At 43.7% G+C, this 26,342-nt stretch overlaps 2 protein-coding genes across 5 annotated transcripts in view; one reads left to right on the top strand and one right to left on the bottom strand.

Annotated features, from left to right (window-relative positions):
* The window catches only part of LAMB3 (laminin subunit beta 3), a 188,497-nt gene that overhangs the window by 30,419 nt on the left and 131,736 nt on the right, over window positions 1-26,342 (top strand). The window lies entirely within an intron of this gene.
* HSD11B1 (hydroxysteroid 11-beta dehydrogenase 1) overlaps window positions 9,699-26,342 on the bottom strand; it is a 69,933-nt gene continuing 53,289 nt past the window's right edge. For both annotated transcript variants that reach the window (XM_070384721.1, XM_005901355.3), the window contains exons 6-7: window positions 12,205-12,348; window positions 9,699-10,308 (exon numbers count right to left, since the gene is read on the bottom strand). In XM_070384721.1, the coding sequence (XP_070240822.1) occupies window positions 10,091-10,308; window positions 12,205-12,348 (362 nt within the window). In that variant the 3' untranslated portion in view covers window positions 9,699-10,090. The remainder of the gene's footprint in view (window positions 10,309-12,204; window positions 12,349-26,342) is intronic.

Below are 26,342 nucleotides of genomic sequence, written 5' to 3'. Positions count from 1 at the left end.
AGGGTCGCAAAACACAGCAACACGCCAGGGCCTGTGTTCTGTACAGTGAGTCCCTTGATGGAATTGCATGAGGCAATTAAAAGGTAAATTTAGAGTTGATAAACTCAAGTGGTAGACAAATACAGAAGCTTTTGGAAGCATGGGAGATGGGTGGGAAAGCACGCGTCCCAGTCTTGAGGTGTGGGCCCTGGAGGAAGTGGGGAAAATTTTCCTAGAGGAGGTAACGGCTGAGCTGAGTCTTAAAGGGTGAGCAGGAGTTAAGCAGACTATGGGGAGGGTGAAGAGCATTCTGGGCAGAAGAGACGGCCTGGGCATAGGCACCGTGGGAATAGCAGGGTGCCTTAAGGGGACCAACGGTTCTGTGGCCTTGGGGAGTCAGAAGCCCAGCAGGTGACCTGAGATGTGCACATCACGTTAAAGAGTTCAGGATTCCTACATTCCTTGTGGGTTTCCCTGGTGGCTCAGACGGAAAAGAATCTGTCCGCAGTGTGGGGAGACCTGGGTTCGATTCTTGGATTGGGAAGATCCCCTGGAGGAGGACATGGCCACCCACTCCAGTATTCTTGCCTGGAGAATCCCCATGAACAGAGGAGCCTGGTGGGCTACAGTTCCATTTTAGCCAAGGGTGGCTTTGGATATATGCCAGCCTCTGCTCGCAGCCAAGAATCTTGTCTTAATTTCCCCATACATACCTTGACGTTTCAAAAGCACCTTGCTTTTGAAGATGACCGCTAGCTGTCGCTGTTGAACAGATCTGGCTGAAAGCCAATGGTGTCCTAGGCTTCGGGGTTCCTGGTGGCCCCACCGGAGGCCGAGTGGCGCCTTGCCTCCTCTGGGTCTGTTCAATCGCCCCCGAGAGCTGACGCACAAGGAAGGCACGCGGTGAGGAGTGGTGGTAGCCCTTGAGCCGAACCTGGGCCCGAGCTGGGGGTAAGGAATCCTGGTGACGCGTAGTCCACCGTGCCCCTCACTCAGCCACTGGGTGGCGCTGCCGCCCCTGGCTGCAAAAAGGGAGGCCCGTGGAAAGGGTAAGTCTGGTTGGACTGCTTTGCTGCTTTGGGATGGGGTAGCTTTTGCAGGGAAGAGCCTGGTAGGCTGCAGTCCATGGGGTCGCTAGGAGTCGGATACGACTGAGCAACTTCACTTTACTTTTTCACTTTCATGCATTGGAGAAGGAAATGGCAACCCACTCCAGTGTTCTTGCCTGGAGAATCCCAGTGACGGTGGAGCCTGGTGGGCTGCCGTCTGTGGGGTCGCACAGAGTCGGACATGACTGAAGCGACTTAGAGGCAGCAGCAGCAGCTTTTGCATCACCTTGTTACCTGGAGTTCAGGTGCCACAGGCTGGTCAAGAACAGTGTGAGAGAGGTCCCAAAGCACACCCCCCACCCCCCACCCCTCACCAGTCCCAGGTCAGCCAACAGTGCCATTTCTTGGGTCCTTCAAGCTTCCGTCCTGGCTGGTGTATGTCTTTTGACTTGTCCCATTTCCACGCTTTGGTTCCAGGTAGTGCCATGAGCCACTATGTGCTCCCCTTTGACTTCTGTTTCCTTTGCTCCCTTCCCAGAAACTCCCATCTCTCAAGCCTCCCCACTCAGCAGATGCTCATTTGGTACCTTTCATCTTTTAGGAATCCATGTTCCCTTCTCCTTTCTTGGCTGAGTGTATCCTTACCCTGGGTGTCCTGGGATCTGTGCAGGCCGAGGTCTGCTTCTCCTGGCTCTTTTTTTTTTTTTTTTTTGCCTGTGGGCATTGTAGTTCTACGTCCTATTTCACCTTTTATTTAAAATTTCTCTTCTTTTTTTTCTCGTCTGCCTCTTCTTTTCACATTTGCCTGTCCTCGTCCCTACCTCCCACCCCCATCTTTAAAAACTAGAGAATTTAGACATATTCTAGATCTAACTAGGAAACTTGTCAGTCTACCAACTAGAGAAGTTAATGAAGTTAAAATCTAATAACGAGAAGGGGAGGATACAGCAGGTAAGGGGTGTCCTGACTTCCCCCGGCATCCTTCGTGAACTGGCGGCCCTCTGGGTGGGATGGAGACCCAGGGGTGCTGAGAGGCTGACACTGAGGCGCACCTGCTGGAGACATTGCGTGATGAGCATGGCTGTGTTTTTCTTTTCCCTTAATGTTGCAAGTTAGCTTGGTTCACATACCTCCCTTGAGAAATGAAGGGAGGCTCCTGAGACTAGGTCAGCACGTATGTCCCCGTGCTCTGGGCTGGGCACTGATGAAGAAGAATGTGGGCTCTTGCCAAAGTCCCTGGGCAGCCAGTAGGGCCAGAAGAAGGGGTACGGGTTCTACCCAATGTGTAACATCCTCAGAGAAGAATAGGAGTGCGCTCTGAGCCAAGGGAAGGTTGTAACTCAGGTCCCGAAGGGCTGGTGAGTAGTGTATGCTGACTTCTTCCTCTCACACAGCTTTATTTTATTTTTTAAAAAATGGGGTTTTGGCTGTGCTGGGTCTTCGCTGCGGGGCAGGCTGTCCTCTAGTCGCAGCTCGGGGGGCCCTTCTCTGTGTGTCCGCGGGGTTCTCACTGCTGTGGCCTCTGTGGTTTCGGTGCACAGACTCCCAGGTGCGTGGCCTACAGTAGTTCGGCACGTGGGCTCAGAGGTTGTGGTTCTGGGCTCTCGAGCACACGCTCAATAGCTGTGGCGCGTGGGCTTAGTTGCTCTGTGGCATGTGGAATCTTCCCGAACCAGAGATCCAACCACGGGTGTCTCCTGCATTGGCAGGTGGGTTGTTTACCACCGAGCCACCGGGGAAGCCCTCTCACACAATTGTAGAGCCATAGTCTCCCAAGGGGATGTGTTGCAGGGACTACTGGGGTGTAGGGAGAAAAATATTAGAATTTCTCTTTATTTATTTTTTTTAATCCTGTCTTTTAAAGATTTCTATTTTTGCATATGTTTTGTGTTAGTAAATATTACATACATACATTATATAAATGGGCTTCCCAGGTCGTGTCTGTGGCCAAGAACCCATCTGCCAGTGAAGGAGACATAAGAGACACGGGTTTCCTGGGGTCAGGAAGATCTCCTGGAGGAGGGCATGACAACCCACTCCAGTATTCTTACCTGGAGAGTCCCATGGACAGAGGAGCCTGGTGGGCTACAGTTCATGGGGTCACAAAGAGCCGGACATGACCGAAGCAACTTAGCACACATATAGCCTGCACACATTATATAAATAGTAGCTATATATCTATCAGAAATACATATGCCTAATCATGTTTTAACGATGAAGTGTGAGATCCGAACTTTCAGAGACCACCGCTCTGGAGAATCTCTGGAGCTTGCTGGGGACTCTAGGGGAGGTCTGAGGTGCTGGCTGAGAGCCGCCTGGCCAAGAAGAAAGGCCCACACAGCCCAGCCTGCGTGGACAGACTGGGTGGCGACGAGGGATGTACCTGCCCTTGGGAGGGAACTCTCCAGAAACAGCCGCTGGATGCCCGTCCCCCGTGGACGTGAGTCACGGCCTGTGAGTCACCCCAGGGCTCCCTGCTACCTGCTACGGAGGGCCTTTTCTTACATCCTTGACGGAGGAGAAGGAGTCACAGTTAGGGCCTTGCAGATGGCCCCTCCCGTCACCACGGTTGGGAGCCTGGCATCTGAGGGACTGTGTCCTTCTGCTCTGTACTCAGACTTGCCTCTGAGGTGATTCACGTTGTGACCAACACTCATGGTTGCCTAACAGAACCCCGTGTTTGTTTGAGGTGGACCTGTGCTCAGCTGAAAATTGCATTTCTCAACCTCTCGTGAAGGGAGGCATGGTCCCAAGACGTGGCTCTAGCCCATGGGACGTGAGCTGAAGTCCTGGCTGGGGCTTTCCCATTGGCTCCTTATTAGGGGTCAGGCTCAGTTGGTGCATGCTTTTAGCCTCTCACGTCTCTCTCTCTCTCTCTCTCTCTCTTTTTTTTGGCCTGAATCACAGAGTGATGCTGAAGGTGGAGCAACTGTCTTGGGACCCCACAGTGACAAGGAGGAGGATGGATAGTTGGAAATGCAGAAGGAGTCTGGCTCTTGGAGGTGCTGGCCTGCACTTCCCAGACTTCTTGTTGTTTCTCCTTGATGCGCCCACTGTCCGTGGTTTTTTCCCTGTGGCTCCAGGGGATGCAGTGCTAGCGTACGTGAAGGTGGACTCAAGAGCTCAGACACTTGGCTTCAGGCCACGACTTCACGCGAGATGCTGACACCCGGAGAGGTGAAGAATGTGGGTGTCCTCTGTCTCGGGGAGCCCTTGTTCCCTCTTCTTCTCTGGTAATGATAGAAGCAAGCTGTTCTGTTTCTTTCAAGTCCTGGGAAGAGGAGCGAGGCACTGAGCCTTTAAGAATAACTAATTCTGTCGAGAATGTGGAAAGTGAAAGTCAGGGTGGGTGCTGCAGCCTGCTCTGCACCGCTCTCTAACACACGGGCGGGGTGTCAACCGGTGGCTTTAGGTTGGCCATGGTGAGTGTTTGCATCACTGAAGTAGGCAAGTGTTATGTATCAGGCTTGCTTGCTTTCTTTTATCTTTTCTGGAGAGTCAGTTGTCAAGCCTTTACCAACACTCCTCTGGAAAGAGCAAAAGTTTAGTTCATTAACTACCTTAATATTGTCTCATAGCTTCTCTTGCTTTCCCCATGCCATCTGATACATGATAAGTTGAACAGAATCAAGAAGCAGCTGGTTTCTACTGAACACAGGCTGAAGTTTTCATATGTCTTTGGGCCCAAGGTTTGCCCTGAAAGTTCAGGCTGAAGGCAAAACTAATTTTATTACAACTTTGGCTATAAATTTTCATCTAATCACGCCCCTGCTCGGTGTTCATCTCCTTTCTTCCTTATCAACCTCCTGCCCCCATCTTATTGACAATCTACAGGGCCTTAGCTCTTGTGAACCTGGCTTATTGCCCCATTTGTGCTGCCCACTGAAGTCCCTGATTCTGGGTCTGTGACAGCAGATCTTATGATCTTCCTTGTCTCTTGGAGCTGACAAGGTGGCTGCACCCATATGGGTCCCATGCCCTATGCTCTTCTCACGATGTGACATGGCACTCGTCGGTTGAGCTGGGGGTCTGCCTGGTCTCCTTGAAGTGGGGTGGGTCACTACCAGCTTATGGTTGGTCATCATGGGTAATACAGCTTCCGCCTGGCTCTGTCTCTCAGGACACATGCTTTAGGAACCCAGAGACACCTTGTAAGATGTCTGGGCAGCCCTGAAGCTGCTATTCTGAGAGACCATGTGAAGAGGCCATGCAAAGCTAGGGACGCCGAAGGAGCCCTCAGCTGTTCCAGGCTCCAGCTAGTCAGTCTTTCCAGTTCAGACACCAGCCGCGGGTGTGATGGAGCCTGCAGATGATTCTAGCTCCTGGCCTTTGAGCCAGCCCAGCTGTGCTGAGTGGAGCACAAGTGAGCTGTCCTCCTGGAGCCCTGCCCAGACTGAAGACTCATGAGTGAAAATGCTTCTCTGAGGAACCGGAGATGAAGGCTTCAACCTATATCTAGGGGGGGCACGCCTCAACCCATAACACTGCCAGTACAAGAATCGCAGTCTGCTGCTCAGAGGGAAGCCATTCCTAATTTTGTCAGGTCTGAGAAGAGAGCTTCATGCAAGTTAGCCTCCTCATTCCATACACTCATCCTCACACATACATGTGCACAAACCTCCCCATTTTGTATATATATAATTTTAACATAAGTGGGATTATGTTATACATATTTGTAAGCAACTTGTTTTATACACTTAAGAGTATGTCTGGAAGGTCCTTCCATGTGAGTACATATAAATCTACCTCATTCTTGTTACTATGATACAGTGATTTCATAGTATTGACAGCCTGCATGCTCATTCGCTTCAGTCGTGTCCAACTCTTTGCGACCCCATGGACTGTAGCTCACCAGGCTCCCCTGTCCATGGGATTATCCAAGCAAGAATACTGGAGTGGGTTGCCATGCTCCAGGGGACCTTCTTGACCCAGGGGTTGAATCCCCATCTCCTGAGTCTCCTGCATTGGCTGGGGGATTCTTTACCCCTAAGCCATCTGGGAAGCCCATTGACAGCCTATGGGTAGATATTAAAATTGTTTTTGGTGTTTTGGTTTGGGTTAGCCCTAACCACGTATGTAATTTTTGGTGACTTAAAATTTTCCTAACAGTTCAGTAATTCCTTGTGGTAAAAGAATGTTTTTGCTAAAAATATATTGCTGGGTGTTCTCCAGATAGAGTCAGAATCCACTTTGCATGATAAATGGTGGGGCAGAAGGAGGGTGGGAGCTGAGCACTCTGGGGTCAGAGTTAGGGAAGAGATGGAGCCAGAAGGAAGCACTATGAAAGAGACCTGGCCCAGAGGGGCCTTTTGAGTTAAACGATGCACTCCCATTGAATGTAAACCCAGCCTTCCTTCCCTCCTCTGAAACATTGGGAAAAGATGACATTGTTCACTAATACATTCAGTGACAGTGGAATTGCTTTTGGAATCCACAAAGGAATGCTGAATTTTCATGTCATGTGGGCAAAAAGTGAGCAATGAACCTCTGGGTTCCACATAGAATGTGAAAACAGTCATTCTTGCAGATATATTTTTAAGCTTATTATGAACTGAACTAAGCAGGCCAGGTCCTTTTATGTGGATCTCGTCTAACGATAAAAACCGTTTTGCTGCTGGTTTTTGTTATTGTACAGTCACTCAGTCGTGTCTGACTCTTTGCGACCCCAGGACTGCAGCACGCCAGTCTTCCCTGTCCATCACCATCTCCCAGAGCTTGCTCAAACTCATGTCCATTGAGTTGGTGATGCCATCCAACCATCTCATCCTCTGTCATCCCCTTCTCCTCCTGCCTTCAATCTTTCCCAGCATCAGGGTCTTTTCCAGTGAGTTGGCTCTTTGCATCAGGTGTCCAAAGTATTGGAACTTAAGCTTCATCATCAGTCCTTCCAATGAATATTCAGGGTTAATTTCCTTTAGGATTGATTAGTTTGATCTCCTTTCTGTCCAAGGGACTCTCAAGAGTCTTCTCCAGCACCACAGTTCAAAAGCATCAGTTCTTCAGCACTCAGCCTTCTTTATGGTCCAACTCTCACATCCATACATGACTACTGGAAAAACCATATCTATGACTATACGGACCTTTGTCGGCCAAGTAATGTCTCTGCTTTTTAATATGCTATTTATGTTTGTCATTGCTTTTCTTCCAAGGAGCAGCGTCTTTGAATTTCATGGCTGCAGTCACCATTCACAGTGATTTGGACTCCAAGAAAATAACGTCTTTTCTATCACTGTTTCCATTGTTTCCCCATCTATTTGCATGAAGTGATGGGACCGGATGGCATGATCTTTGTTTTTTGAATGTTGAGTTTTAAGCCAGCTTTTTCACTCTCCCCTTTCACCTTCATCAAGAGGCTCTTTAATTCCTTTTTGCTTTCTGCCATAAGAGTGGTGTCATCTGCGGGGCCCTTGGCTCTGGAGAGAGTGGGCAGATATTCGAGGGGCAGGAGAGCCAGGTGAGGAGCGGGGTGAGGGCTTTTGAGAGGTCCCTTGGGAAGGGCTCCCTGAAACAATGCAGCCACTGCTCAATGAGACAAAGAACTGGGCTTATTGCTTACTCAGGTGAAAGGAGGTACTACCTTGATGGAGACATGCAGCCTCTAAGAATGGGAGGGCAAAACGGGGTGTTTGTGAAGTATTGGAGTCTGGTTTAACGTGGGCACTCAGTGAGGTGGTTTGATTAGAACTGGAGAAGGGTCACGATGCAAGCATTTCCTGTTGGTGAGCACGGTGAAGACAGGCTTCTGACATGAGGATTCCAAAGAGTCTTGAAGAGTAATAGCCTTTTGATGCTGTCTATTGAAAAACTGAGCATTTTTACATTGGCTTGTACCGTTTATCTTCCTGGACAGAAGCTGCTTGGAGCGGTAAAGTCATGCTGCTGAAGATGAGGGAATTGTAACGTCCAAGTTAGTGAAGACAGCAAATGATGAGGGTGTCAATGGCTTCAGATCTCAGACCTCATCTCTTTCCCTCTCTCTCTTTTTTAAGTTTGTTTATTTATTTTTGGCTGTGCTGCATCTCTGATGTTTCTAGTTTCAGCGCGTGGGGTCCACGCTCCAGTTGTGTTGCGTGGGCTTCTCACTGCGGTGTTGTGACGCACAGGCTCTAGGCACACAGACGTCAGTTGATGTTGCTCTCAGGCTCTAGGTCGTGGGCTCAGTGCTGCAGTGCTTGGGCTGAGTTGCCCCAGAGCGTGTCCACTCTTCCCAGACCAGGGGTTGAACCTGTGTCCCCTGCACTGGCAGGTGGGTTCTTCACCATTGGAGTACTGGGAAGTCCAGACCTAATTTCTGATATCATCCCTTTTGAATTCTGGGGAAAGCCTCACATAGTAAGACATACAACCTCTACTCAAGCAAATTCTAAGTCTCAGTCAGATTTCTCCTGCTTCCTTTCCCTGGGCATAATTTAAGGAGGTCTTTTCTTTAAGAAAAGTTCAGCCATCTTCACACTCCGGATCCAGCTCCTTGTCCATGTGGCTGGCAGCTCAGTGGACTGCAGTTTGTTTTGCTGCCCAGCAGTTTAGATTAAGAGACCAGAAAAGGAAACTTACCCTACATGTCTAGGCTCATGTCTTGTGTCCCAACATCACTTTCCATGGGAACCCTACATTTGGGAGTGCTGAGTTTGTGCTGGATGTATTCCATCTATCCCTCCAAAGCACTCCCCATCCTTCCCCACCTTGCTGTGTGCCTGGGTATGCTGACTTGTATGGTTTATATCAATCTGCACTTTGCCCCTCTGTTCACTTAGTTGAAAATACCAGCAAGGAATCAGAGGGAAGGTGTATTTATTTCTCCAGATCCCTCTTTTGTGGTCCTTGGAGGGCTGGTGGCGTCCTTTAACTGAGTATCATAGTTCCTGTCCTATGGCACTCTGCAAACATTTCTTACCCTCTGGGCTTTTGTAACAGTTCTTTCCTCTTGTCCCGATGGCGGGCCTGGGGTTGGAAATAACCGACTCGATGGGCATGTGTTTGAGTGAACTCCGGGAGTTGGTGATGGACAGGGAGGCCTGGCGTGCTGCAGTTCATGGGGTCGCGAAGAGTCAGACATGACTGAGTGACTGAACTGAGCTGAACCTGGAGATGCTACATTACCTCTGTGACTTCCCTATAGCCTTGCCCACACTTTGGTAAAGAATCTCCTTTTCATTGTACTCTACTAGAGTTATCCAGTTTTCCACTCTCACCTGTTGGAGGCCCTGGCCAATATGGGGCTTTGTGGAGTTGTTAGTGTTTCATATCCTCTTTGGTTGTAGTCAAGTGATACCTGGCAAGTGTTGGATAGATATTTGTTGAATGAATGAATGACTAAATGTGTGAGTGACATGATTTGAACTCCAACCTCTCCTCAACAAACGTCTAATATTGAGTGTTCACACGTAAATTATAGATGCTTGATGCACTGTGAGTACATCGAACAGGTGTAGATTCCGTGGCTTCACAGAACCACAGGGACCTCCACTTCTCTGCGTTTGCTCTGTTTATTCACGTTCAGATGTTCTCCTTTCCAGATGAACAGTATGAAAGAATATAAAGAGCATCTGAAATATACAAAATTGTGAAGATGCTATGTTCACTAAATGAAGTAGGATGATTTCTTCAACTCAGAAGCACGTAAGAGGTTCATATCACAAAATAAGAAATGTACACTAAAAATCTCACGTGTATAGGTTATAGTTTTTAATGGAATCATGCTGAATGAACTGAAGTTAAAGCCAATGAGGTATGAATTTACAAAGTTTATGTAACCTTTATCAGAATTAATATTGATTAAATATAGCCTTATTACCTTTGAGGTAAACTTGATGTAAGTATCTTGTAGTTATATCTATGGTTACAGTCAATTTCACAACTGTTGATTCATGGCATTCATTATGATCACCTTTCCACAAATGTTAGAGGGACTCCTTTAAATTGTGGGATGTGCTGTGTGACTTGCGGTCCCCTGGGGGCACTCACTTATCTCTCTGGGGAGATACCTTCATGATGGAGCTCGGATAAATACCAGGCTGGATTGTTCCAAGCTCCCTTTATGATGCCTAGCCCTCAGGAAGTGCCTAGTTGTTTATAAATCTTTCCATATTATATTTCTTCAAGAAGAAAAATTCCATGATCTTCCTTCCTGGATTTCTCAGCAGGAGAGGAGTCAAGATTGAACTGTCATAATATACTTCATCTTGGCGCAGAGTTCCCCCTTTGATAATCTCCAGGGCACATTCTTCCTTTGGAGATGCTTTTGCATTAAATATCCCAGCAACTGCCTTCATGGCTGTGTCTGTAGAGCGAGAAGAGAAGAGTGTGGTTATCCAAGACGAGTAGAGTCTATGTGATAGAAGGCCTGCAGACACCAGCAGCTTAGCTTTTATGGGCTGCTGGCCAGTGCTTGCTCGGGCCGTGTTGGGAATACATGGAGAAGACTGGGTATGTTGAGGGCCTATTAGGCAAAGAGAATCTTAGTGTTCATATGGACTTTGTCTTCCTGGATGGAAATTTGTGGGGGCAACTGGAGGTTACTAGTTGAGTGATTTGAATGAATCAGACTCCTCTCTTGGGTGTTTTGGTTGGAGTGAGGGAGTAATATTGGGGAGTAGAATGCGGATAGAAGTCATGTGATGGGAAGAGTCAATGAGCAAAACCAGAGTGAGGTGTGATAATGAGGACTGACTTGTAAAAGGAAGAGACACAGGAATCCAGGCCTTTGCTCCATTGGCAACACCAACCACTTTCACTTGGAGGGAAACTATTATTACCTGCTCTCTCCTCCTAGGATTTGTGTCCTTCTTGCCCAGCTTCTCTGTTTCTCCACCCCTTCTTGTTTCACTGTGTGTCTGTGTCTTTCTCTCTCTTTTGTTCTGTAACTACTACTCACTGTATTCAGTTTTTTAAAAAATTTATTTGGCTGTGCAGAGTGCGGGATCTTAGTTCCCTGATTAGGGATCAAACCCATGCCCCCTGCAGTGAAAATGTGGAGTCTTAACCACTGGACTGCCAGGGAAGTCCCTTCAATAAAGTTTTTAAAATCATACCTATCACATATTTTAGATAAATTTGCATTTGGAGTTACAGAAAAGTTTTAAAAATTGTGCAAAGTCTTTCCTTATATCTTTCAATCAAAACATCATACATAACCATTATACAACTATCAACAACAGATATGATAAAATTGGAACAAATTACTAATGAAACTGCAGACTTAATTTTTTCACTAATGTCCTTTGTATGTTCCAGGATCTTATCCAGGAGTACACTTAGTAGTAATTTTTTCTTGTTTTCTCTCTGATCTATGACAGGTTCTTACTCTTTCCTTGTCTCTCATAGCCTTGACACTTTAGAAGAGTTCTGTTCAATGGATCTGTATGAAAGAAAGTGAAGTCGCTCAGTCGTGTCCCACTCTTTGCGACCCTGTGGACGGTAGCCCACCGGGTTCCTTTGTCTATGGGATTCTCCAGGCAAGAATACTGGAGTGGGTTGCCATTTCCTTCTCCAGGGGATCTTCCTGACCCAGAGATAGAACCCGGGTCTCCCGCATTGCAGGCAGACACTTCACTGTCTGAGCCAACAGGGAAGCCACCAGGATCTATATAAACCCCCTCAATTTGGGGTTTTTTCCTGTTGTTCTCATAATTAGAATGAGATGATGTGTTTTCGACAAGAATACCCCCCCCCCCAAATGATGCTGTGTCCCTCTCAGCACCATGTATCAAAGGATTTGTGACATCTGTGACTTATTACTGATATGTTATTAAGGAAAAAAAACTCGTATTTAATAGTCTCACATAGGAAAGTAATGGCCGTTGAGTTTTCATGAGGGACATACGGTGTTCAGAATAGGGTCAGGTGAGGAATGTGGTGTTACTCAGCACAGTTGGCAGTCAGAATGGAGAGAAGGGTCAAAGAGCAGTCAGAGGCTCCACAGGTGACGGAACACTTCATCAAAGGGGGTCTAGTATTCTCGCCTGGAGAATCCCAGGGACGGGGGAGCCTGGTGGGCTGCCGTCTACGGGGTCGCACAGTGTTGGACACGACTGAAGCGACTCAGCAGCAGCAGCAATGCTGTCACTGGTTTTCAGTGCCTGACACACGATGACGTCACGGAGCTCAGCGCCCTCTTTACCCACCACAGTAAGACAGACAGTCCTGCAGGCCATTTATTCCAATTTCTTGACCTTACCTGTGTCGATGAGGCCAAGAATACAGAGGGTGATTGACACATTGACCTTGGTCGCCTCATATTCCATCCTGAGAGAGGAGAAGAACCCATCCAGAGCAAACTTGCTTGCAGAATACGCAGCAACAAGTGGACAAGCTATTTTCCCTGAATGATACAAAAGTGGGTTAACATGGTCATCCATTGCAGCTCTGACAAAGCTGATCTGTGCTTTATCTGTAGCAGGCTTTGTAACCTCCATGAAGTGCCTCTACCCTTAGTTTCTCTCTACTCCCCAAAGAGATTACCCTGCTGTGCTGAATTTCAGAAAGAAAGAAACATGATGGTATCAAAGAAACTCCCCTCCACGGACTAGGATACGGTGTACAGTGGGCTGCAGGAAAACTTTCATTGAAGAGGGATTAGTTAGATTTTTAGTAAAGGTGGTAAATAAGTAGGATTACAAAAGAGCCATGCAATTTCACACCTGGTAACTCTTCCACCTTTGACCCAAGAGCGCTGGAAAGCAGGTGTTTGGCAAGAGCTCTCTACCAGCACAGAGACCTGTCACTGGTCTTGCTACTCAAGGGGAATGAAAACTCCTGTCTTTATTTTCTATCCCAAATCACTTTTCTTACTTTCATCAGCCTGGTTAATTCTTAGTTAGTTCTCAGTATTTTGGAGGATGTGTAGGCATATGCCCGATCAGTTCAGTTCAGTTGCACAGCTATGTCTGACTCTTTGCGACCCCATAGACTGCAGCATGCCAGGCCTCCCTGTCCATCCCCAACTCCTGGAGTCCACCCAATCCCATATCCATTGAGTCGGTGATGCCATCCAACCATCTCATCCTCAGTCGTCCCCTCTCCTCCCGCTTTCAGTCTTTCCCAGCATCAGGGTCTTTTCCAAGGAGTCAGTTCTTCACATCAGGTGGCCAAAGCATTGGAGTTTCAGCTTCAGCATCAGTCCTTCCAGTGAATATTCAGGACTGATTTCCTTTAGGATGGACTGGTTGGATCTCCTTTCAGTCCAAGGGACTCTCAAGAGTCTTCTCCAACACCACAGTTCAAAAGTATCAATTCTTTGGCATTCAGCTTTCTTTATAGTCCAACTCTCACATCCATACATGACTACTGGGAAAACCATAGCTTTGACTAGACAGCCCTTTGTTGGCAAAGTAATGTCTCTGCTTTTTAATATGCTGTCTAGGTTGGTCATAACTTTCCTTCCAAGGAGTAAGTGTCTTTTAATTTCATGGCTGCAATTACCATCTGCAGTGATTTTGGAGCCCTGAAAAATAAAGTTGGTCACTGTTTCCCCATCTATTTCCCATGAAGTGATGGGACCGGATGCCATGCTCTTAGTTTTCTGAATGTTGAGCTTTAAGCCAACTTTTTCACTCTCCTCTTTCACTTTCATCAAGAGGCTTTTTAGTTCTTCTTTGTTTTCGGCCTTAAGTGTGGTGTCATCTGCATATCTGAGGTTATTGCTATTTCTCCCAGCAGTCTTGATTCCAGTTTGTGCTTCATCCGGTCCAGCATTTCTCATGGTGTACTCTGCATATAAGTTAAATAAGCAGGGTGACAGTATACAGCCTTGAAGTACTCCTTTTCCTATTTGGAACCAGTCTGTTGTTCCATGTCCAGTTCTAACTGTTGCTTCTTGACCTGCATACAGATTTCTCAGGAGAAAGGCCAGGTGGTCTGGTATTCCCCTATCTTTAAGAATTTTTCACAGTTTGTTGTGATCCACACAGTCAAAGGCTTTGGCATAGTCAATAAAGCAGAAATAGATGTTTTTCTGGAACTGTCTCGCTTTTTCAATGATCCAACGAATGTTGGCAGTTTGATCTCTGGTTCCTCTGCCTTTTCTAAATCCATCTTGAACATCTGGAAGTTCCTGGTTCACGTACTGTTGAAGACTGGCTTGGAGAATTTTGAGCATTACTTTACTAGCGTGTGAAATGAGTACAATTGTGCGGTAGTTTGAGCATTCTTTGGCATTACCTTTCTTTGGGATGGAATGAAAACTGACCTTTTCCAGTCCTGTGGCTACTGCTGAGTTTTCCAAATTTGCTGGCATATTGAGTGCAGCACTTTCACAGCATTATCTTTCAGGATTTGAAATAGCTCAACTAGAATTCCATCACATCCACTAGCTTTGTTTGTAGTGATGCTTCCTAAGGCCCACTTGACTTCACATTCCAGGATGTCTGGCTCTAGGTCAGTGATCACACCATCGTGATTATCTGGGTCATGAAGATCTTTTTGGTATACTTCTTCTGCGTATTCTTGCCACCTCCTCTTAATATTTTCTGCTTCTGTTAGGTCCATACCATTTCTGTCCTTTATTGAGCCCATCTTTGCATGAAATGTTCCCTTGGTATCTCTAATTTTCTTGAAGAGATCTCTAGTCTTTCCCATTCCATTGTTTTCCTCTATTTCTTTGCACTGATCACTGAGGATGCTTTCTTATCTCTCCTTGCTATTCTTTGGAACTCTGCATTCAAATGGGTATATCTTTCCTTTTCTCTTTTGCTTTTCACTTCTCTTCTTTTCACAGCTATTTGTAAGGCCTCCTCAGACAGCCATTTTGCTTTTTGCATTTCTTTTCCATGGGGATGGTCTTGATCCCTGTCTCCTGTACAATGTCATGAACCTCTTTCCATAGTTCTTCACGCACTCTGTCTATCAGATCTAGTCCCTTAAATCTATCTGTGACTTCCACTGTATAATAGTAAGGGATTTGAATTAGGTCATACCTGAATGGTCTAGTGGTTTTCTAATTGGTTTTCTTCAATTTAAGTCTGAAGTTGGCAATAAAGATTTCATGATCTGAGCCGCAGTCAGCTCCCAGTCTTGTTTTTGCTAACTGTATAGAGCTTCTCCATCTTTGGCTGCAAAGAATATAATCAATCTGATTTCGGTGTTGACCATCTGGTGATGTCCATGTGTAGAGTCTTCTCTTGTGTTGTTGGAAGAGGGTGTTTGCTTTGAACGCACCCCAGTGCATTCTCTTGGCAAAACTCTATTAGCCTTTGCCCTGCTTCATTCTGTACTCCAAGGCCAAATTTGCCTGTTACTCCACATGTTTCTTGACTTCCTACTTTTGCATTCCAGTCCCCTATAATGAAAAGGACATCTTTTTTGGGTGTTAATTCTAGAAAGTCTTGTAGGTCTTCATAGAACTGTTGAACTTCAGCTTCTTGAGCATTAATGGTCGAGGCATAGACTTGGATTACTGTGATATTGAATGGTTTGCCTTGGAAATGAACAGAGATCATTCTGTCATTTCTGACATTGCATCCATGTACTGCATTTTGGACTCCTTTGTTTACTATGATGTCTACTCCATTTCTTCTAAGGGATTCTTGCCCACAGTAGTAGATATAATGGTCATCTGAGTCAAATTCACCCATTCCAGTCCATTTTAGTTCGCTGATTCCAAAAATGTCGATGTTCACTCTTGCCATCTCCTGTTTACCACTTCCAATTTGCCTTGATTCATGGACCTAACGTTCCAGGTTACTATGCAATATTGCTCTTTACAGCATTGGACCTTGCTTCCATCACCAGTCCCATCCACAACTGGGTGTTGTTTTTGCTTTGGTTCCATCTTCTCATTCTTTCTGGAGTTATTTCTCCACTGATCTCCAGTAGCATATTGGGCACCTACTGACCTGGTGAGTCCATCTTTCAGTGTCCTATCTTTTTGCCTTTTCATACTGTTCATGGGGTTCTCAAGGCAAGAATACTGTAGTGGTATGCCATTCCATTCTCCAGTGGACCACATTCTGTCAGACCTCTCCACCATGACCCGTCTATCTTGGGTGGCCCTACACGGCATGGCTCATAGTTTCATTGAGTTAGACAAGGCTGTGGCCCATGTGATCAGATTGGTTAGTTTCCTGTGATTGTGGTTTTTAGTCTGTACGCCCAATAGCATAACTTATTCATTATACCCTTTGTAAGAGGAGAGAGGTGTCCTGAGACCCTTGAGCATTATTATAGTGAAAAGTGAAAGTGAAAGTTGTTCAGTCATGTCCGACTCTTTGCAACCCCATGGACTATGCAATCCATGTAATGTCTAGGCCAGAATACTGGAGTGTGTAGCCTTTCCCTTCTCCAGGGGATCTTCCCAACCCAGAGATCGAACCCAGGTCTCCTGCATTGTAGGCAGATTCTTTACCAGCTGAACCACAAGGGAAGCCCAAGAATACTGGAGTGGGTAGCCTACCCCTTCTCCAGTGGATCTTCCCGACCCAGGAATCAACCCAGGGTCTCCTGCATTACAGGTGGGTTCTTTACCAACTGAGCTATCAGGGAAGCCCATTGTTATAATATCTACTTTAAAATCCTTGTCTGCTGATTCTAAAATCTGGGTCATTTTAGTACTGATCTCCATTGATTGCCTTTCCTCTTGAATATGGGTCACATATCGTATTCTTGTATGTGCAGTGACTTTTCATTGTATCCTTGATATTGTTAGAAACTTTGGATTCTGTCATATTCTTCCAAAGAGTATGATTTTTATTTTTTGGTGGGCGGTTAATTTGGCTTCCCTGGTGGCACAGATGGTAAAGAATCTGTCTGCAACGTGGGCTTGATCCCTGGGTTGGGAAGATGCCCTGGAGAAGGGAATGGCTACCCACTTCAATATTCTTGTCTGGAGAATTCCATGGACAGAGGAACCTGGTGGGCTACAGTCCATGGGGTCGCAAAGAGTTGGATACGACTGAGTCACTAACACTCAGTTGGCTGAAACTCTGGTCTCTTGCAGTAGGTGCCAAGTGAAATCTCTGTTTAATTATTTGAATCTTAACTGAGCTTCTTGATGTCTACACTGCCCTGTGAGTATTTCAGGGGATTAGCAGAGATTTGAGAAAAGTTTATATATAGAATTTGGTGTTCTTCTACTGTGGCTCTTTTCTTTCTGGGATGTCTTTCTTCACTTTCCACCTGCTACAGAAACCCCAAACTATTCCTTTTGCTTCTACAAGGTAGTAAGATGGCAGATTTCTGGCCTAAAAATGGCACTGATTGGGACCTTCTCTTGAGCATAAGCTACAAAATTGGGAAAAATCACCCAGTGTCATTTCCCTCTTTCAAGTACTAACAGCTCTCCAGTTTCTGTCTTCTTTTTCTTCTTCTCTTCAGTGTTTTCAATGGTTGTTTTCTATATTTTTTCCAAGTTTGCTATCTGGGGAAGGTTGGTCTATTAGGTATTTCCCTGCTATTATAGTTAGAGAATTTGCCTGCAGTGCAGGAGACCTGGGTTCGATTCCTGGGTCAGGAAGATGCCTTGGAGAAGGAAATGGCAACCCACTCCAGTATTCTTGCTGGAGAAATGGCAACTCACTTCAGGATTTGCCTGGAAAATCCTATGGACAGAGGAACCTGGCAGTCTACAGATCACGGGGTTGCAAGAGTCAGACATGACTTAGAGACTAAACTACCACCACTGTTATTATTGGAATTGGAACCTCTATGTGTTTTTAAAAATAATGAAGTTGCATTCCAAATCAATAAAGATGTTGAGAAAGTTGGTTAACTAATTGGAAAAAAGATTGTCAACTCCTTGTTTCATATCATATATCAAAAAATGATACATGGAAAATTATGGCAGGTGATGTTGCCATGTCCATTTCCCTTTGTTTAATAAAAGAATCTAATTTTATTCAGGATAGCAATGTGTTGAGATAAAAATATTTACTTCCTCAAGATTCCCTTGCTCTTTTGGGTAGTCATGTGATCTCGACCTGGCCAGTGAGAAATGTAGCAGATGGGTCTCCAGGAAAGATATCGATTACCTGTTAAAAGAGATGGATTCAGGTGGCATGTAGCTTTTATGTTTTGCCCTTTCTTCTTCTTTCTAAGTAGACTACAGATTTGATGCCTAGAATTACAGTAGTCATTTATGAACTTGAGGAAATGCTATATATTAATTATGTAATTAAGGATTATAGTACAAAAATGTGGAATGAGCTTAGACTTTTGAAGATCTAGTACATCCAAAAAACCAGTTCTGGACTACTTATTGCCCGAGAAAAAGGAAAGCTTATTTAGTGTTAAATCATTGTAAATTGAGTTGTTACATGTACAGCAGGATGCATCTCCTGACTGATTAAAAATTTAATCATAGAAAGAGGATAATAGAGCCAAATACTTATCAGATTCTTATTTATGGAAAGTCATTCTAGCATAAAAGTTAAAAAATGTTAAGGCCAAGAATATTTGATTATAGAAAATATAAAATTTCTGAATGTCACAATGGTCACTATAATAATTTCACTATAAAGGTCAAGGGTAAAATGATAAACTAGAAAATCGTTTTCTACATATTAGGCAGAAAAAAGCTTAATATCCTCAACCTTTAATGTATAAAGAACTCTTAAAAATGCAAAAATACAAACAAATCTCTGTAGGGAACCACTCCATCCTCAGTCCTCAGTCATGAGTTTGGGGTTGAGATAACTCTGTAGTCAAGTTCTAGGAATGGGTGTGTGACACTGGATGTGCAAACAGGGAGGAGGAGCTAAGATGGCAGAGGAATAGGATGGGGAGAACACTTTCTCTCCCACAAATTAATCAAAAGAACATTTAAACGCTGAGTAAACTCCACAAAACAATTTCTGAATGCCGGCAGAGGACATCAGGCACCCAGAAAAGCAACCTATTGTCTTCGAAAGGAGGTAGGAAAAAATATAAAAGACAAAAAAAGAGACAAAAGAGGGAGGGACGGAGCTCCGTCCCAGGAAGGGAGTCTTAAAAAGAGAGAAGTTTCCAAACACCAGGAAACATTCTCACTGCTGAGTTTGTGCTGAGCCTTGGAAGCACAGAGGGCAACATAACAGGGAGGAAAAATAAATAAACAATTAAAACCCACAGATTACAAGCCCTATAGTAACTCCCCCAGCGGAGAAGCAGCGCAGACGCCTGCATCCACCATTAGCAAGTGGGGGCTGGGCAGGGAGGCGCGGCCCGGGCTGCATCACTTAGAGTAAGGATCTGGCCTGAATACCCCGAGCGCTACCTGAGCGAAATAATTTGGGCTAGCAAAGCAGACTGTGGGATATCTACCATGTGAAAAGCCAGCCCTAACCTAAGACACCGCCAGGCCTGCGCATGGAACAAAGGACTGTACAGAGATAGCTGGCTTCAGACGGTCCCCCTCTGGTGACAGGCAGCCAGAGCCGGAAGGGGGCAATCGCAGCCCCAGAGAGACATTATCTACAGAACTATAAGCAGGCTTCTTTGCTAACTAAAACTTCTTGGGGTTCTGGACAGTCAACATCCGCCTAAGAAGGTGCGCCGGTTGTACACCCAGATAACTGAGCGGCAGGGAGGCGAGCAACCGCGCTCGCCAAACACCTCATCACCTGAGCTACTTGGACCTGGGAAGGGCACAAAACGCAGGCCCAACTGAGTCTGTGCCTCTGAGGACTATCCGAGTGCCTGAACCTGAGCGGCTTAGACCTGGGAGGTGCAAGCAGCCCAGGGCGGGCCACGGATGGTTCCCAGCGGAGAAACCTACAGCCTGAGAAGTGTGGGCAGGGAGGCTACACGCGCCGTGAGCGGGCGCAGACCCAGTGTAGCCGAGGCACTGCGAGCACATGCCAGTGTTATTTGTTTGCAGCGTCCCTCCCTCTCCACAGCATGACTGAACAAGTGAGCCTTAAAAAAAAAAAAAAAGTGTCCACCACCGCCCCCTTTGTATCAGGATGGAAATCAGACACTGAAGAGACCAGCAAACAGAAGAAGCTATAACAGAGGGAAACGCCTTGGAAGTGACAGGCAATAGATTAAAACCCCGTGGTTAGTACTGACTACATAGGAAGGGGCCTATAGATCTTGAGAAATATAAGCTGGAACAAGGAACTAGCCGAAAATGAACTGACCCCACAATACCCACCCACAGCAACATCAGAGAAAGTCCTATATATATATATATTTTTACTATTTTTATGATGATTCTTTCTTTTTTTTTTTTTAAATTTTTTAAAAAATTTTAAGTCCTCTATTACTCCTTTAATTTTCACTTTTATAACCTACTATTACTTTGCAAAAAAAAAAAAAGACCCTTTTTTTTTTAAAAAAGCAAACTTCATATATATATTTTTTATAACTTTTGTGACCTTGTTTTTTTTTTTTTTTTTTTTCTTTCTTTTCTTTTTTTTTTTTTTTCTTTTCTTTAACATTGTATTTTTGAAATTCCAAACTCTGCTCTAGATTTTTAATTTTAGCTTTTTGGTATTTGTTATCAATTTTGTACCTTTTTTTTTTTTTTAATAACTTTCTTGACTTTTTTTCCCTCTCTTTCTTTCTCTTCATCTTTTCTTTAACATTGTATTCCTGAAACTCCAAACTCTACTCTAGATTTTTAATTTATGCTTTTTGGTGGACGTGAGTCTCAGTGAACTCCGGGAGTTGGTGATGGACAGGGAGGCCTGGTGTGCTGCGATTCATGGGGTCGCAAAGAGTCGGACACGACTGAGTGACTGATCTGATCTGAACTGGTCAATTTTGTACCTATATCTTCTTTATAATTTTTGTGACTTTGTTTGTTTTTGTTTTGTTTCTCTTTCTTTTCCTTCTTCTTTTCTTTAACATTGTATTTTTGAAATTCCAAACTCTACTCTAGATTTTTAATTTTTGCTTTTAGGTATTTGTTACCAATTTTGTACCTTTAAGAACCCAATCTTCAGTACCCATTTTTTACTAGGGAGCGAGATTACTGGCTTAACTGCTCTCTCCCCCTTCGGACTCTCCTTTTTCTCCACCAGGTCGCCTGTGTCTCCTCCCTAACCCCTCTCTACTCTACCCAACTCTGTGAATTTCTGTGTGTTCCAGATGGTGGAGTACACTTAGGGAACTGATTACTGGCTGAATCTGTCTCTCTCCTTTTCATTCCCCCCTTTTATCCTCCTGGCCACCTCTGTCTCCTTCCTCCCTCTTCTCTTCTCTGTATAACTCCGTGAACATCTCTGAGCGGTCCAGTTGTGGAGTGCACATAAGTAAGTGATTACTGGTTAGCCCGCTCTCTCCTCTATTGATTCCACCTTATCTCATCCGGGTCACCTCTAACTCCCTCCTCTCTCTTCTCTTCTCCATGTAACGCTGTGAACCTCTCTGGGTGACCCTCACGGTGGAGAAACTTTTCATCTTTAACCTAGATATTTTATCAATGGTGCCGTATAGAAGGAGAAGTTTTGAGACTACTGTAAAAATAAGACTGATAACTGGAAGCAGGAGGCTTAAGTCCACACCCTGACTCCAGGGAACATTAATTGACAGGAGCTCATCAAATGCCTCCATACCTACACTGAAACCAAGCACCACACAAGGGCCAACAAGTTCCAGGGCAAGACATACCAAGCAAATTCTCCAGCAACATAGGAATACAGCCCTGAGTTCAATATACAGGCTGCCCAAAGTCACCCCAAAACCATAGACATCTCATAACTCATTACTGGACACTTCATTGCACTCCAGAGGGAATAAATCCAGCTCCACCCACCAGAACACCGACACAAGCTTCCCTAACCAAGAAACTTTGACAAGCCACCTGTACAAACCCACACACAGTGAGGAAACACCACAATAAAGAGAACTCCGCAAACTGCCAGAATACAGAAAGGACACCCCAAACTCAGCAATTTAAACAAGATGAAGAGACAGAGGAATACCCAGCAGGTAAAGGAACAGGATAAATGCCCACCAAACCAAACAAAAGAGGAAGAGATAGGGAATCTACCTGATAAAGAATTCCGAATAATGATAGTGAAATTGATCCAAAATCTTGAAATCAAAATGGAATCACAGATAAATAGCCTGGAGACAAGGATTGAGAAGATGCAAGAAAGGTTTAACAAGGACCTAGAAGAAATAAAAAGAGTCAATATATAATGAATAATGCAATAAATGAGATCAAAAACACTCTGGAGGCAACAAATAGTAGAATAACAGAGGCAGAAGATAGGATTAGTGAATTAGAAGATAGAATGGTAGAAATAAATGAATCCGAGAGGAAAAAAGAAAAACGAATTAAAAGAAATGAGGACAATCTCAGAGACCTCCAGGACAATATTAAATGCTACAACATTCGAATCATAGGGGTCCCAGAAGACGAAGACAGAAAGAAAGACCATGAGAAAATACTTGAGGAGATAATAGTTGAAAACTTCCCTAAAATGGGGAAGGAAATAATCACCCAAGTGCAAGAAACCCAGAGAGTCCCAAACAAGATAAACCCAAGGCGAAACACCCCAAGACACATATTAATCAAATTAACAAAGATCAAACACAAAGAACAAATATTAAAGGCAGCAAGGGAAAAACAACAAATAACACACAAGGGAATTCCCATAAGGATAACAGCTGATCTTTCAATAGAAACTCTCCAAGCCAGGAGGGAATGGCAAGACATACTTACAATGATGAAAGAAAATAACCTATAGCCCAGATTATTGTACCCAGCAAGGATCTCATTCAAATATGAAGGAGAAATCAAAAGCTTTACAGGCAAGCAAAAGCTGAGAGAATTCAGCACCACCAAACCAGCTCTCCAACAAATACTAAAGGATATTCTCTAGACAGGAAACACAAAAAGGGTGTATAAATTCGAACCCAAAACAATAAAGTAAATGGCAATGGGATCATACTTATCAATAATTACCTTAAACGTAAATGGGTTGAATGCCCCAACCAAAAGACAAAGACTGGCTGAATAGATACAAAAACAAGACCCCTACATATGTTGTCTACAAAAGACCCACCTCAAAACAGGGGACACATACAGACTGAAAGTGAAGGGCTGGAAAAAGATTTTCCATGCAAATAGGGGCCAAAAGAAAGCAGGAGTAGTGATACTCATATCAGATAAAATAGACTTTAAAACAAAGGCCGTGAAAAGGGACAAAGAAGGTCACTACATAATGATCAAAGGATCAATCCAAGAAGAAGATATAACAATTATAAATATATATGCACCCAACATAGGAGCACCGCAATATGTAAGATAAATACTAACAAGTATGAAAGGAGAAATTAACAATAACACAATAATAGTGGGAGACTTTAATACCCCACTCACACCTATGGATAGATCAACTAAACAGAAAATTAACAAGGAAACACAAACTTTAAACGACACAATAGACCAGTTAGACCTAATTGATATCTATAGGACATTTCATCCCAAAACAATTTCACCTTTTTCTCAAGCGCACACGGAACCTTCTCCAGGATAGATCACATCCTGGGCCATAAATCTAGCCTTGGTAAACTAAAAAAAATTGAAATCATTCCAAGCATCTTTTCTGACCACAATGCAGTAAGATTAGATCTCAATTACAGGAGAAAAACTATTAAAAATTCCAACATATGGAGGCTGAACAACACACTGCTGAATAACCAACAAATCACAGAAGAAATAAAAAAAGAAATCAAAATTTGCATAGAAATGAATGAAAATGACAACACAACAACCCAAAACCTGTGGGACACTGTAAAAGCAGTCCTAAGGGGAAAGTTCATAGCAATACAGGCATACCTCAAGAAACAAGAAAAAAGTCAAATAAATAATCTAACTCTACACCTAAAGCAACTAGAAAAGGAAGAAATGAAGAACCTCAGGGTTAGTAGAAGGAAAGAAATCTTAAAAATTAGGGCAGAAATAAATGCAAAAGAAACAAAAGAGACCATAGCAAAAATCAACAAAGCCAAAAGCTGGTTCTTTGAAAGGATAAATAAAATTGACAAAGCATTAGCCAGACTCATCAAGAAACAAAGGGAGAAAAATCAAATCAATAAAATTAGAAATGAAAATGGAGAGATCACAACAGACAACACAGAAATACAAAGGATCATAAGAGACTACTATCAGCAATTATATGCCAATAAAATGGACAACGTGGAAGAAATGGACAAATTCTTAGAAAAGTACAACTTTCCAAAACTGGACCAGGAAGAAATAGAAAATCTTAACAGACCCATCACAAGCACGGAAATTGAAACTGTAATCAGAAATCTTCCAGCAAACAAAAGCCCAGGTCCAGACGGCTTCACAGCTGAATTCTACCAAAAATTTAGAGAAGAGCTAACACCTATCCTGCTCAAACTCTTCCAGAAAATTTCAGAGGAAGGTAAACTTCCAAACTCATTCTATGAGGCCACCATCACCCTAATACCAAAACCTGACAAAGATGCCACAAAAAAAGAAAACTACAGGCCAATATCACTGATGAACATAGATGCAAAAATCCTTAACAAAATTCTAGCAATCAGAATCCAACAACACATTAAAAAGATCATACACCATGACCAAGTGGGCTTTATCTTAGGGATGCAAGGATTCTTCAATATCCGCAAATCAATCAATGTAATACACCACATTAACAAATTGAAAAATAAAAACCATATGATTATCTCAATAGATGCAGAGAAAGCCTTTGACAAAATTCAACATCCATTTATGATAAAAACTCTCCAGAAAGCAGGAATAGAAGGAACATACCTCAACATAATAAGAGCTATATATGACAAACCCACAGCAAACATTATCCTCATTGGTGAAAAATTGAAAGCATTTCCTCTAAAGTCAGGAACAAGACAAGGGTGCCCACTTTCACCATTACTATTCAACATAGTTTTGGAAGTTTTGGCCACAGCAATCAGAGCAGAAAAAAAAATGAATCCAAATTGGAAAAGAAGAAGTAAAACTCTCACTGTTTGCAGATGACATGATCCTCTACATAGAAAACCCTAAAGACTCCACCAGAAAATTACTAGAACTAATCAATGACTATAGTAAAGTTGCAGGATATAAAATCAACACACAGAAATCCCTTGCATTCCTATACACTAATAATGAGAAAACAGAAAGAGAAATTAAGGAAACAATTCCATTTACCATTGCAACGAAAAGAATAAAATACTTAGGAATATATCTACCTAAAGAAACTAAAGACCTATATATAGAAAACTATAAAACACTGGTGAAAGAAATAAAAGAGGACATTAATAGATGGAGAAATATACCATGTTCATGGATTGGAAGAATCAATATAGTGAAAATGAGTATACTACCCAAGGCAATTTATAGATTCAATGCAATCCCTATCAAGCTACCAAGGGTATTCTTCACAGAGCTAGAACAAATAATTTCACAATTTGTATGGAAACACAAAAAACCTCGAATAGCCAAAGCTATCTTGAGAAAGAAGAATGGAACTGGAGGAATCAACCTGCCTGATTTCAGGCTCTACTACAAAGCCACAGTCATCAAGACAGTATGGTACTGGCACAAAGACAGAAATATAGATCAATGGAACAAAATAGAAAGCCCAGAGATAAATCCATGCACATATGGACACCTTATCTTTGACAAAGGAGGCAAGAATATACAATGGAGAAAAGACAATCTCTTTAACAAGTGGTGCTGGGAAAACTGGTCAACCACTTGTAAAAGAATGAAACTAGAGCACTTTCTAACACCATACACAAAAATAAACTCAAAATGGATTAAAGATCTAAACGTAAGACCAGAAACTATAAAACTCCTAGAGGAGAACATAGGCAAAACACTCTCCGACATACATCACAGCAGGATCCTCTATGACCCACCTCCCAGAATATTGGAAATAAAAGCAAAAATAAACAAATGGGACCTAATTAAACTTAAAAGCTTCTGCACAACACAGGAAACTATAAGCAAGGTGAAAAGACAGCCTTCAGAATGGGAGAAAATAATAGCAAATGAAGCAACAGACCAACAACTAATCTCAAAAATATACAAGCAACTCCTACAGCTCAATCCCAGAAAAATAAATGACCCAATCAAAAAATGGGCGAAAGAACTAAATAGACAATTCTCCAAAGAAGACATACAGATGGCTAACAAACACATGAAAAGATGCTCAACATCACTCATTATCAGAGAAATGCAAATCAAAACCACTATGAGGTACCTTTTCATGCCAGTCAGAATGGCTGTGATCCAAAAGTCTACAAGCAATAAATGCTGGAGAGGGTGTGGAGAAAAGGGAAACCTCTTACACTGTTGGTGGGAATGCAAACTAGTACAGCCACTATGGAGAACAGTGTGGAGATTCCTTAAAAAACTGGAAATAGAACTGCCTTATGATCCAGCAATCCCACTGCTGG

The sequence above is a fragment of the Bos mutus genome, chromosome 16, assembly GCF_027580195.1.
Source record: "Bos mutus isolate GX-2022 chromosome 16, NWIPB_WYAK_1.1, whole genome shotgun sequence".
Classification (NCBI taxonomy): Eukaryota; Metazoa; Chordata; class Mammalia; order Artiodactyla; family Bovidae; genus Bos; species Bos mutus.
This window is presented reverse-complemented; position numbering and strand designations above follow the sequence as displayed.